General features: G+C 36.5%; 1 protein-coding gene across 3 annotated transcripts in view; it reads left to right on the top strand.

The window, feature by feature from the left end:
* Positions 1-13,577, top strand: part of CDC73 (cell division cycle 73) — a 136,045-nt gene that overhangs the window by 8,653 nt on the left and 113,815 nt on the right. For all 3 annotated transcript variants that reach the window (XR_003966049.1, XM_030303182.1, XM_030303183.1), the window contains exons 4-6: positions 3,155-3,217; positions 3,300-3,352; positions 7,623-7,711. Coding sequence is in view for 2 of the 3 variants with exons in the window: in XM_030303182.1 (XP_030159042.1) it covers positions 3,155-3,217; positions 3,300-3,352; positions 7,623-7,711 (205 nt within the window). In the remaining variant the exon portion in view is untranslated. The remainder of the gene's footprint in view (positions 1-3,154; positions 3,218-3,299; positions 3,353-7,622; positions 7,712-13,577) is intronic.

Here is a 13,577-nt window from a genome sequence, read left to right as displayed (position 1 = left end):
TCTGTTCATTGATCTATGTGTGTGTTTTTGTGCTGGTACCGTACTGTCTTGATGAATACAGCTTTGTAATACAGCTGAAGTCTGGAATTGTGATGCCTCCCACTTTGCTTTTTTTTTTTTTTTCTTCAACATTAGTTTGGCTATTTGGGATATTTTCTGGTTCCATATAAATTTTAGGATTGTTTGTTCTAGCTCAGTGAAAAATTCTGGTGGTATTTTGATAGGGATTGTATTGAATTTGTAGATTGCTTTGGGTGGTGTAGACATTATAACAGTGTCTGTTTTTCAATTCATGAGCATGCGATATTTTTCATTTCTTTGTGTTTTCTTCAGTTTCTTTCATAATAAGTGTTCTATATTTTTCAGAGTACCGATCTTTTCCTTCTTTGGTTAGGTTTATTCCTAGATATTTTACGGGTTTTGGTGCAATTGTAAATGGGATCGATTCCTTGATTTCTCTTTCTTATGATTCATTATTGATATATAGAAATGCAACAGATAGCTGTACATTGATTTTATATCCTGTGACTTTGCTGAATTCATCTATCAGTTCTAGCAAATTTTTGATGGAGTCTGAGTCTTTCAGGTTTTCCATATAGAGTATCCTGTCTTCTGTGAACTGTGAAAGTTTGACTTTTTCCTTGCTGGTTTGGGTGCCTTTATTTCTTTTTGTTGTCTGATTGCTGAGGCTAGGACTTCTAGTACTGTACTGAACAACAGTTGTAGGAGTGGACATCCCTGTCATGTTTCTGACCTTAGGGGAAAAGCTCTCAGTTTTTCCCCATTGAGAATGATATTAACTGTGGTTCTTTTTTGTATATGGCCTTTATAATATTGAGGTGTGTTCCTTCTATCCCTACTTTCTTGAGGGTTTTTATCAAGAAAGGATGCTGTATTTTGTCAAATGCTTTTTCTACATCTGTTGAGAGGATCATGTTGTTCTTATCGTTTCTTTTATTAATGTGGTGTATCATGTTGAGTTATTGGTGGATATTGAACCAGCCCTGCAGCCCAGTAATAAATCCCACTTGATTACGGTGAATAATTGTTTTAACGTACTGTTGGATTTGATTTGGTGGTATCTTGTTGAGAATGTTCGCATCCATGTTCATCAGGAATAGTGGTCTGTCATTTTTTTAGTGAGGTCTTTGGTTTTGGAATCAAGATGATGGTGGTCTCATAGAATGAGTTTGGAGATTTTCCTTCCATTTCAATTTTTTGAAAGAATAGGTATTAACTCTTCTTTAAATGTTTGGTAGAATTCCCCTGGGAAGCCATCCTGTCTTGGACTGTTTGTTGAGAGATTTTTTTTACTGATTCAGTCTTTGCTGGTTATGGGTCTGTTCAGATTTTTTTTTTTTTAATTAAAAAAAATTTGTATTTATTATTGAGAGAGTGCCAGCGGGGGCAGGGACAAAGGGGGGGGCAGAAGATCTGAAGTGGACTCTGTGCTTAGAGCAGAGAGCCCCAAACTAGGGCTTGAACTCACGACCTGTGAGATCATGACCTGAGCTGAAGTCGGACACGCAACCAAATGAGCCACCCAGGCACCTTGTTTGTTCAAATTTTCTATTTCTTTTTCAGTTTTGGTAGTTTATGTTTCTAAGAATTTATCCATTTCTTCCAGATTGCCCTATTTGTTGGCATGTAATTGTTCATAATATTCTCTTATAATTGTATTTCTGCAGTTGGGATTGTGATGTTTCCTTTGTTTCTTGATTTCATTTATTTGAGGCCTCTCCTTTTTTGTTAAGTTTGGCTAGGAGTTTTCAATTTTATTAATTCTTTGAAAGAACCGGTTCCTCATTATATCGATAATGCTATGTAGCTTTAAAAAGAAAGAATGCTCCACATATCAGTATGCTAGAGCTCTTTTGTTAGGATAAAAAAAAAAAAGGTTCAGGACAGTGTATATAGTATGCTATCTTTTATGTGAAAAAGGGGAAAGGGACATGTAGGTGGCTCAGTCAGTTAAGCATCTGACTCATGGTTTTGGCTAAGATCATGATCTCACAGTTTTGGGGATTTTGTCTCTCCTTTCTCTCTTGCGCTCCGCCCCACCCCCCATAAACATTAAAAAAATTTAAAAGGGGGGGGAATAAAGGTATAAGTTTGTATTTCTTGTATCTACAGAAAGAACCTCTAGAAAGATACACTCAAGACTTAAATAGTCATGTAGGGTGATGGGAACTAGGTGGATGGGACTAGTTTCATTATTTTCAACCTTTCCCAATTTAAATGACTTAATTTAAAAAGTAATTGCGGGGCGCCTGGGTGGCTTAGTTGGTTAAGTGTCTGACTTTGGTTCAGGTCATGATCTCACAGTTCGTGAGTTTAAGCCCCATGTCGGGTTCTGTGTTGACAGCTTGAAGCCTGGAGCCTGCTTTGGATTTCGTGTCTCCCTCTCTGTCTGCCACTTCTCTGCTCACACTTTGTCTCTCTTCTCTCAAAAATAAATAAACGTTAATAAAAAATTTTAATGAAAAAAATAAAAAGTAATTGCAGTGTTTTTTCTACCAATTGTGAATAACTAAAATTTGCATTTTTGAAGTGAATGCTAACTTAAAAAAAAACCTTTTCCTATGGATATGTATTTATGTATTTATGTTTAGATACATTTTATGTGCATGTGTGGTAACGGAGTATACGTTCTTTGAAGTGACCAGTTAATTTCAGTCATCGCAGTAGTTTGTAAGCTAAATTGTTAAAAATAATTTGTCCTTTAAAGACTTTTAAATATAAATTAGTCTTTTATAATAAACTGTTTTACAAAGCTGCTTTAAAACTTTTCCCCCCTCGGGGCACCTGGGTGGCTCAGTCGGTTAAGTGGCCGACTTCGGCTCAGGTCACGATCTCGCGGTCCGTGAGTTCGAGCCCCGCATCGGGCTCTGTGCTGATGGCTCAGAGCCTGGAGCCTGTTTCAGATTCTGTGTCTCCCTCTCTCTCTGCCCCTCACCCGTTCATGCTCTGTCTCTCTCTGTCTCAAAAATAAATAAACGTTAAAAAAAAAAAAAAAATTTAAAAACTTTTCCCCCCTCAGGAAATTATACATATAAAGTAAGAAATTACAAATATTGAGCATTTTACTTGTAATAATGTCTAGTATATGTGTTCAAATATTGAGCTTCTCACCTAAATCTTTTTAAATCTGCAGCAACATCAGCAAGCATAGACAGAAGTGCCCCTCTAGAAATAGGTCTTCAGCGATCTACCCAAGGTATGTTTTGCTGTGTATTTATAATGAACTTTTAAAAACTTACTCCAAAACCATATATTTACTTTTCTTTTTTTTCTTAAAGTCAAAAGAGCTGCAGACGAAGTTTTAGCAGAAGCAAAGAAACCACGAATTGAGGTAATGGAATTTTATTTTAAATATGAATTGTAGTGTTACAAAATTGAGATTGTATATGAATACAAATTCTTTTTCATAGTAGTCCTAGGAGTTTTTTTCTGGAAAAATTGTCGTAGTATTATGAGTGTTTGATTAATAGCAGTTGAGGTATAATTTAAGATCTTTTACAGGGGCGCCTGGGTGGCTCAGTCGGTTGAACGTCCAGCTTCAGCTCAGGTCATGATCTCACAGCTTGTGAGTTCGAGCCCCGTGTCAGGCTCTGTGCTGACAGCTCAGAGCCTGGAGCTTGCTTCGGTTCTGTGCCTCCCCCTCTCTCTGCCCCAACCCACTCGCATTCTGTCTCTCTCAAAAATAAACAAACATTTAAAAAAAAAAAAAAAGATCTTTTATGTACAAACTGTGTGGTGGACATATCACTTTATTTTTCTTTGCCTCTTCGATGAAAATGTTGGGCTTCATCAGGAGTTGGGAAATTTCTTCTGTAAAAGTCCAGATAGTAAATATTTTAGGCTTTTTGGGCCATTTAGTTTCTGTTCAGCTATTCCACCCTGCTATCATAGTGTGAAAGCAGGCATAAGCAATACGTAAATGAACTGACAGGACTGTATTTCAGTAAAATTTTATAAAACAGATGGTGAACCTACCTTTGGGTTGTAGTTTGCCTATCTGTGGAATAACATGGTATGAGAATTTGCTGTACTCTTTTTTTTTTTTTTTTTAATGTTTATTTTTGAGAGGGAGAGAGAACAAGCGTGAGCGGGGGAAGGCGGAGAGAGGGAGACACGGAATCTGAGGCCGGCTCCAGGCTCTGAGCTGTCATCAGAGAGCCGGATGCAGGGCTCGAGCTCATGAACCATGAGATCATGACCTGAGTTAAAGTCAGATGCTTAGCAGTGGAATACTAATATTGGTAAATAAGGATAGTTCACATGAAATAGAAGCTGTATGAGAAATGCAGTTAACTTTAGAAAGAAGCATAAGACAGTTAAGCCTTGGAAATTTTAATTATATGAGTATAAGACTCTTTATTTAAAATTTTTTTTTTTTTTTAACGTTTATTTATTTTTGAGACAGAGAGAGACAGAGCATGAACGGGGGGAGGGGCAGAGAGAGAGCGAGACACAGAATCAGAAACAGGCTCCAGGCTCTGAGCCATCAGCCCAGAGCCTGACGCGGGGCTCGAACTCACGGACCGCGAGATCGTGACCTGGCTGAAGTCGGATGCTTAACCAACTGTGCCACCCAGGCGCCCCTTTATTTAAAATTTTTAACAAGTCTCAGATCAGTTACATATAAAACCCAGTGCAAATGGAAGATTAGGTACTAGAGATACACTTAAAATCTGAGAAATAAGTACCAATGAACAGTATAGGAAATAACACTTGTAGTCATCATTAATTTAACGTTACTAGAAACCATAACTCTTCTTTTTACACTTGTATAAAAATCAAACAGTTGTACCTTTGGCCTACTACATAAACAGCAGAACATCCACAATTAAGGATAAAAAGGTAACTGTTAAAGGGACAGAGTTGTCGACATGTAATCTTTATATATTCATTGACAAAATTTGATGCTGAAACAGTGTAATTTTAATTAATTAATTTTAAAACAACGTAATTTTCATTAAGCAAACTCTGAGACATGAACATGGTATTTTAGTTAAGGATAGTAATGATAGTTAGCTCATTGTTGCTACTCTGTTCTGGGTGACGTTTTATACACTTTACATTAGCTTGTGTAATCCTAAGCCACAACCTTCTGAAGTTGGCAGTCTTGTGCATGCCATCAATGAGCAAACACCTCAGACGGAACAAGTTACTTGCTGAGGTTCACAGAACCAGGAATAGAGCCTAGACGGTCTGGCTCCTAGCCATTCCACTATATATACTGATTACAAATTTTTCAGCAGTAAAATGAGTTTCCACCTGTTCTGTCTGTATGAAGGAAGATTGGGACCCACTGTGAACAAAATGAGTGAATTTAAAGATACTAATTACTTGGAAAACCCGAAATTTACAGTTTTAATTATTTGGAAAACAATTGAACGTGTCAGAAATGCTGATTTGCCTGGATACCATTAACTTGAAAATCAACAAGAAATAGCATAATAAAATTCTTTCCAGAGTATTTATAGAGTTAAAAGAGTTACATAAACAGTTATGTTACATTAACAGTTTTTAGTTCACCGTGTGTATGTTGGGAACCTGCAAGGCACTAGGCTCAGAGAGAGAAACCTTGAGGGCAAAGATTCTGAACTTATTAAAGTCTAGGCTGCAGTTGTCTTTAAAATCAGTAGTTTCCTAAGGAACTTGAGTTCCTTGTGCTGTACCTTCATTACAGATGTCTAAAATTTAATGCAGTTTGCTAAAATACTTTGTGTTCATGTCAGCAATATGTCTGTTTTAAATGATAGGTTAATAATAGAGCATGAATCAGAGCAGAGCATCTTTTTAGATCTCTTGAGTATACTGATGGCGTTTTATACAATATCATATTTTGTTAGCCATAAACACTGACTCATTTCCTCAGTTGTCTCATTTGTTGAATGTGGGCATTGAACTAGATCAAGTTTTGTTTTGGTTTTTTTTAATGTTTTTATTTTTGAGAGCAAGTGAGCTTGAGTGGGGGAGGGGCAGCGAGAGGGGGAGACACAGAATCTGAAGCAGGCTCCAGACTCTGAGCTGTCAGCACAGAGCCAGATGCAGGGCTCGAACCCATGAACCGTGAGATCATGACCTGAGCCAAAGTTGGACGCTTAACCGACTGAGCCGTGCAAGTGCCCCAATCAAGTTTTGGTTTTAAATGAACATATTTCAGAGTAAATTTTACCTGAAATTCTAACATGCAGGTTAGAAAAAAGCTGAGCTACCAAGATTGAATTCAGAGCAGTGTCCCATGGGTCACTTTGTAGGAAAAGCCTAATGTTCCGAGGAACGAGGAACGTGCTTTGAAAACCATTAAAGTTACGCTTCCTGTCATCAGAAATGCTGATGGATTTACGACCTGGGGCAACAGATGCAAAAAACTAGCTCCAAAATGAAATTTTTGACTGTGGTGAGGGCTTTTCATAAAATTTACTAATCAACTTTTCTGAAGAGAAGGAATTTATTTGTGGTGTATTTTTATGAATAAAAGTAGCTGTGTTACATTATGGAAGAAAAAAGCTGCTGGGTGTCTCAGTCGGTTAAGCATCTGACTCTTTAAATTTAAAGTTTATTTTTGAGAGAGAACACAACCGGGGAAGGGATAGATAGAGGGGGCAAGGCAGAATCCCCAGCAGGCCCCATATCAGCAGCACACAAAGGAGCCTGACTCGGGGCTCAAACTCCTGAGCCAAAATCAAGAGTCTGCTGCTTAAGTGACTGGGGCACCCAGGCACCCTTTAAGCGTCTGACTCTTAATTTTGACTCAGGTCGTGATCTCAATCTTGGTGAGATTGAGCCCTACCCTGTGTTGGGCTCCATCTGACAGGCTGACAGTGTGGAGCCTGTTTGGGATTCTCTCTCATCTCTCTCTCCGCCCCTCTCCCCACTTGCCCTCTCTGTGTGTCTCTTTCCTTCAAGATAAGTAAATAAACATTAAAAAAAGTTGCTGAAGTTCTTTGGTAAGCTTTTAATCAGTTCTACAGTTTAATCAGTGATCAGTTTAATCAGTCATCTAATATTTACTTATTTATCATTATTTTTTCATTAATTTTAGTTGAGAGAGGGAGAGAGAGAACTTGCAAACAGGGAAGAGGGGCAGTGGGAGAGAGACTGGGAATCTTAAGTAGGCCTTCACACTCAGCACAGAGCCTGGTGCAGGGCTTGATCCCACCACCTTGGGATCATGACCTGTTGAGCCAAAATCAGTAGGTCGCTTGACCAACTGAGCCACCCAGGCGCCCCCCCAACTTGTATTTATGTAACTAAAAGTAATCTTAAAGTTGAGTTGATTTAAGGCCAGTGATGCCTAGAAAGTTATAGGCAGGAACTTATGTAAAGAAAAGTTACATGTAGTTTTTTTTGTTGTTGTTCTAAAAGTTAAATAAAGGGCCACCTGGGTTCCTCAGTCAGTTGAACATCCAACTTCGGCTCAGGTCATGATCTCACAGAGAGTTCGAGCCCCACATCGGGTTCACTGCTGTCAGCCTGTCAACACAGAGCCTGCTTCATATCCTCTGTCCCCCTCGCTCTCTGCCCCTCCCCCACTTGCACGCACTATCTCTCAAAATAAATAAAAGTTAAATAAAAATTTAGAATATTCACTAACCAGCGATTATTTTCAGGATGAAGAGTGTGTGCGTCTTGATAAAGAAAGATTGGCTGCTCGTTTGGAGGGTCACAAAGAAGGGATTGTACAGACTGAGCAGATCAGGTAAGATTTTCTTTAGTAGAAAGTGTTGTATAAGTGTATATGGAAAAGAGATATTAATATGCCATCTACGTTAATTTTACCTTTTGCATTTATTACGTGCTTCTGTGCCCTAAGTTTAAAAGATGATGTGTGAGCCTATTTTATGGTAGGGGAGATTGAAAGCTAATGATGCTTTCTGGAAAGCCTTGTTCTTGGTACTATTACCACATTGATCTTTCCTGTTTAAAATTACTCCATAACCAAGCCACTCATTTATTTTGTGATCTCTTGTTGATTTATAGCAGAGGTCAACAAACTTTTTTGTACAGTGACACGTATTAAATACTTTTGGCTTTGAAGGTCGTGTGGGGTTTTTTTTGCAGCTATTTAATGCTTGTGGTAGGGAAAGCAGTCTGTGATTGCTCTAATTCATAAGAGAATTAGCATGGCTAGATTTGGCTTGTGGTATTATTTTGTTTATCTCTGAATTTTACTATAATTAGAATCCCTTCATAATTTTTCCTTGGCACAATATAGTGCTTTGGGAAATTGTATCCAAACTAAAAAATTCAATGCGGATATTTAAAAGCTTTATTAAAGATGATTAACATAGCAGGAAGCTGCACATATTTAAAGCATATTTGTTGATAAGCTTTCACATATGTATACATCTGTGAAACCATCATCATAATCCAGAACATGAATGTAACATCACTACTATAAATTTTTTCTGTACCTTTATGATTCCACACTTCTACCTGTCCCTACATCCTTCCCTCTCCAGGAAACCAATGATCTGTTGATTAATTTTTTTCTGGAGTTAAGTATAAATGGAGTTATGTAGTATATACTTCTTTGGTGGTCTGGCCTCTTATTTAGTATAATTATTTTGAGATTCATCCATGTTGCTGAATGTGTCAATAGTTCATTCTTTATTATTGGTGAGTAGTTTATTCTTTTCCATTGTATAGGTGTAACAATGTTTTCCTAGGCAACTGTTCGTGGACATTTTACTTGTTGCTGTTTTTTGGTTATTACAGCTAAAGCTGTGATCATTTGTATACAAGTTTTTTATGGACATAAGTTTTCATTTTTACTGAGTAAATACCTAGAGGAGGAATGATTGAATCATGTAGTGTTTTGTTTTAGATTTACCTTTTTAAGACATCACCAGACTTTTCAAAGTGATTATACCATTTCACATTTCTACCATGAATATATGAGTCCTACTTTCTTCACAGCCTTGCCAACACTTGGTGTGATCAGTCTTTTTAATTTTAGCCATGCTAAAAGGTATGAGATGATATCTCATTATGATTTTGTCTTGCACTTACCTCATGATTAATGAAATTACGAGCATCTTTTTGTGTGCTTAATTTGCCATCTTATATCATGTTTAGTGAAGGTTCAAATTTTTGTCTTTTTTTTTTATTGGATTGGATTGTTTTCTTATTATGGGGTTTTGTAAGTTTGTTGTATGTTCTGGATAGAAGTCCTTTTTCAGACATTGGCTTTGCAGGTATTTTTCCCAGTCTGTGACTTATCTTTACATTCTCTAGCTGCCTTTTGAAAAGCAGCTTGTTTTAATTTTTGTGATGTCTCATTTATCAGTGCATTCTTTTGTAAATTATCTTTTGGTGTTGTAATTAAGGAATCTTTGCTTGAACAAAGTCACCTAAGACTGTCTTGTATTTTCTTGTAGAAATTTTTTTAATTTTAGGGTTTACATTTATGTATTTATTATTATTATTACTTTATTTTTTAAAATTATTTTTGAGAGAGAGCACGACGAATGGGGGCGGGGCAGAGAGAGAGAGGGAGATACAGGATCTGAAGCAGTCTCCAGGCTCTGATCTGTCAGCACAGAGCCTGATGCAGGGCCTGAACTCCCAAAACGCGAGATCATGACCTGAGCTGAAGTCAGACACTTGACTGAGCTACCCAGGCACCTCTAGGTTTTACATTTAAGTCTGTGATCTACCTTTAGTTAAAATTTTTGCATGGGGTGCACAGTATGGCTCAAAATTCATTCATTTTTTATGATGTAGGTATTGAAGTTCAGTTTTGTGCCGGTTGTGCCCAATAGTTTCAGTGTTACTGGTGTCCAATTAATTCTTTGCACTTGTGTAAAAAATCAGTTGTGTCTGGATCCATTCTATACTGTTCATCTGTTTGTCTTTTTGCCAGTGCCAAACTGTTTCATTAGTTTTAAAATCAGATAGTGTTAGCTTTCCAACTTTGTTTTTCTGTTTCAAGGATGTTTTTGCTCTTTTAGGTTCTTTGCATTTCCGCATGAGTTTTGGAATTAACGTGTCAGTTCCTACAAAAAGCTTACTGGGATTTGATTGGGATTGCATTAAATCTATAGACCAGTTTGAGAATTGCTATCTTAAAAATTTGAGTCTTCTGACTTATGAATAAGATGTAGTTATTTTCCCTTCTAGTAATGGAGAGGTATTTAGATCTTTAATTTCTTTTAATGTTTCATGGTTTTCAGTGTATAGGTCTTATACATCTTTTTGTTGTATTTCATACTTTTTGGTGCTATTGTAAGTGATATTTTAAAAATATATCAATTCTTGATTTACTGCTAGTATAGAAATACAGTTGATTTTTGGGTATGGATCTTGTATCCTGCAGTCATGTTAAACTCATTGATTAGTTCTTGTAACTTTTTTGTAGCTATCATTAATTTTTCTACATAGATAATTATGTTGTCTACATATAAAATACATTTTTTTCTTTTTTCTCTTTTTCTTTCTAAACTGGATGCCTTATATTTCTTGTCTTATTGCACTGGCTAGACTCACTAATTGCTTATTAATCTGATGTTGAAGAAGCAGTGAGATTAGACATTCTTACCTCATTCCTCATCTTAGGGGAAAGCAGTCTTTCACCATTAAGCATATTAGCTTAGGTTTTTTTGTTAGATAGCCTTCAGCAGGTTGAGGAAGTATCTTTTTGTTCCTAGTTTGCTGATAGTGTATCAGAAAGGAATGTTAGCTATTGTCACATGCTTTTTCTGATTCTACTGAATTGATCATGTAGTTTTTCTTTTTTGCTAATATGGTAAATTAATGTTTTGATGTTTGCATTTTCATGGATTAATTCTACTTCTTTTTTTTTTTTAATTTTTTTTTAAGTTTATATATTTTGAGAGAGGGAACAAGTGGAGGAGGGGCAGAGAGAAGGAGAGACAGAATCACAAGCAGGCACTGTGCCATCAGCATAGAGCCCAGTTTGGGGCTTGAACTCACAAACTGAGATCATTACCTGAGCTGAGATCTAGAGTCACTTAACCGGCTGTGCCACCCAGGCACCCCTTTACTTCATTATTTTATTGTCTTGCTGCATAACAAATTAACCTGAAACTTAGTGGCTTAAACAGCACATGTTTATTTATTTTTAAAGTTTATTTTGAGAGTGAGCAAGGGTGGGACACAGAGAGAGGGAGGGAGAGAGAGAATCCCAAGCAGGCCCTGCGCTGTCAGCGTGGAGCCTGATGTGGGACTCTGACCCACAAACCATGAGATCATGACCTGAGCTGAAAACAAGAGTCACATGCTTAACTGACTGAGCTACCCAAGTGCCCCAGAAAGTATGTTGATTGTCTTACAGTTTTCTGTGGGTCAGGAGTCTTGGAGTGACTCTGCTTTAGGGCCTCTCACAGTGTTTCAATTAAGGTGTTGACCAGGATTGTGTTCTCATGTGTAGGCTTGATAGGAGAAGGATCTACTTCCAAGCACACTCATGTGCTTGTTGGCATAATTTAGTTCCTTACTGGTTGTTAGACTAATACTTCCGTTCCTCAGATGTTATCTAGAGGACTCTCTTCGTTCTTTGCCACATTTGGTCTCTCCATAGAATATTTCACGGTATTATATTTTGCTTCATCAGAGTGAGCAAGTAAGAGTGGAAGAGAGCTGTCAAGCAAGATAGAAGTTTTTTATAGCCAAATCTTCAGAGTGACACCCTGTCACTTGTACAGCATTTTAATTTTTAGAAGCAAGGTTTAGCCCACACATACACATAGGAAGAGGATTACACGAGTGTGAATGCCAAGAGGTGGATGTTGTTAATAATCATTCCACTAGTTGCTTACCATGATCATGATGCATTTTTGTTATATGTCATTGAACTATACTTTAAAAATTTATATAGAAATTTTGTACCTATGTTCATGAGGTCTGTAGTTTTCTTAGGATGTCTTGGTCTTGTTTCTTATCAAGATAATTCCTATCAAGATAATCCAGCTCAGAATGAGTTGGAAAGTATTTCCGTTTCTTCAATTTTCTGGAAAACTTTGTTTAGAATTAGTATTATTTCTTCCTGCATTTGGAAAAATTTATTAGTAAAATTGTACTATAGTTTTCTTTATTTTTATGTATTTCACATAAGATTTTCAACTACATCTTCAGTTTAATAGTTATGTTTATTCTGGTCCTCTCTTTTCTCTTTCTGTCCTTTGAATGTTTCTTTGAAAGAGTTTGTCCGTTTCATCTATATTGTTCAATTTATTGTCGTAATGTTGTTCATAATTTCCTTTTATGGTGTCTAGGATCTATAATGATGTCCCCACTTTCATTCTTTGATATTAGCAATTGTGTGTTTTCTGTTTCTTTATTGTCCAACCAAAATTGATCAATTTTATTGATCTTTTCAAAGAATCAGATTGGGATTTTCCTCTTTAGTTTTTTTTTTTTTTTCCTCTTTGTTTTTGATTCTTCAATTTCTGTTCTGATCTTTATGATTTACTTTGCTTACTCTGGGTTTAATGTGCTCTATTTTTTATAGTTTCTTAGAGGAAAATCAATAACTTCAGCTTCCACTGTAAGTACTGCCTTCATGGCATCTCATATTTTGGTATGTTGTGTTTTCATTTTCATTCAGTTCAAAATTTCTAATTTCCCTTGTGATTTCTTCTTTGACTCATGGATTGTTTGCAAATGAGGTGTTTAGTTTCCAAATATTTGGGGTTTTCTAGAGATCTTTGTTACTTATTTCCAGTCTATTACAAAGTATGGTTATATTTATATGACTTTGAATCCTTTGATAAGTATTAAAACTTGTTTTTTGGCCCCAAATATGGTCTTTTCTGTAGGCACTTGAAAAGAATGTTTATTTTGCTGTTATTTTGCAGTGTCTTGCAATGGGCAGGAAGGTCAACTTTGTTGATAGTGTTAATCAAGTCTTCTATATCCTTATTTTCTGTCTTACTTGTATTATTATCAAGATAGAATTATTGCACTCTCTGGCTGTGGATTTGTCTATTTTTCCTTGCATTTCTATCAGATTTTGTTCTCTGACTACTTTGAAGCTCTGTTATTAGGTGTAAATGTTTAGCATTCTGTTCTCTTGATGAACGAATCTTCTTATTGTTATAAAATGACCTTTATCCCTAGCAATATTTTTTGTTGAAAAAATTTACTTTCTCTTATAATTCACCTAGACGCTCCTCCAGCTTTTTTTTGGCTTATGGTATCTCTTTATTCTTTTACTTTCTGAAACAAATTGTGGTAAAAAAACACATAACATAAAATTTATCATTGTAACTTATTTTTTTATTTTTATTATTTTAAAAATTTTAAGTTTATTTATTTTGAGAGAGAGAGCAAGCAGGATAAAGGCAGAGAGGGAGAGGGGAGAGAGAGAACCTCTGTGCTCACAGTGCAGAGCCCAAGGTAGGTAGGGCTTCAACTCATGAATAGTGAGATCATGACCTGAGCTAAAATCAGGAGTTGGACACTTATCTGACTCAGCCACCCAGGCACCCGTATCATTGTAACTGTTTTAAAGTGTGCAGTTCATAGTCTTGAGTACTTTCATATTGTTGTGCAACCATGTCCAGAACTCTCTTCATCCTGAAAACTGGAATCCTTTTACTTTT

This window comes from Lynx canadensis, chromosome F1, assembly GCF_007474595.2.
Source record: "Lynx canadensis isolate LIC74 chromosome F1, mLynCan4.pri.v2, whole genome shotgun sequence".
NCBI classification, from domain to species: domain Eukaryota; kingdom Metazoa; phylum Chordata; class Mammalia; order Carnivora; family Felidae; genus Lynx; species Lynx canadensis.
Note: the sequence above shows the minus strand (reverse complement) of the source record. Positions and strands in the feature narration are given on the sequence as shown.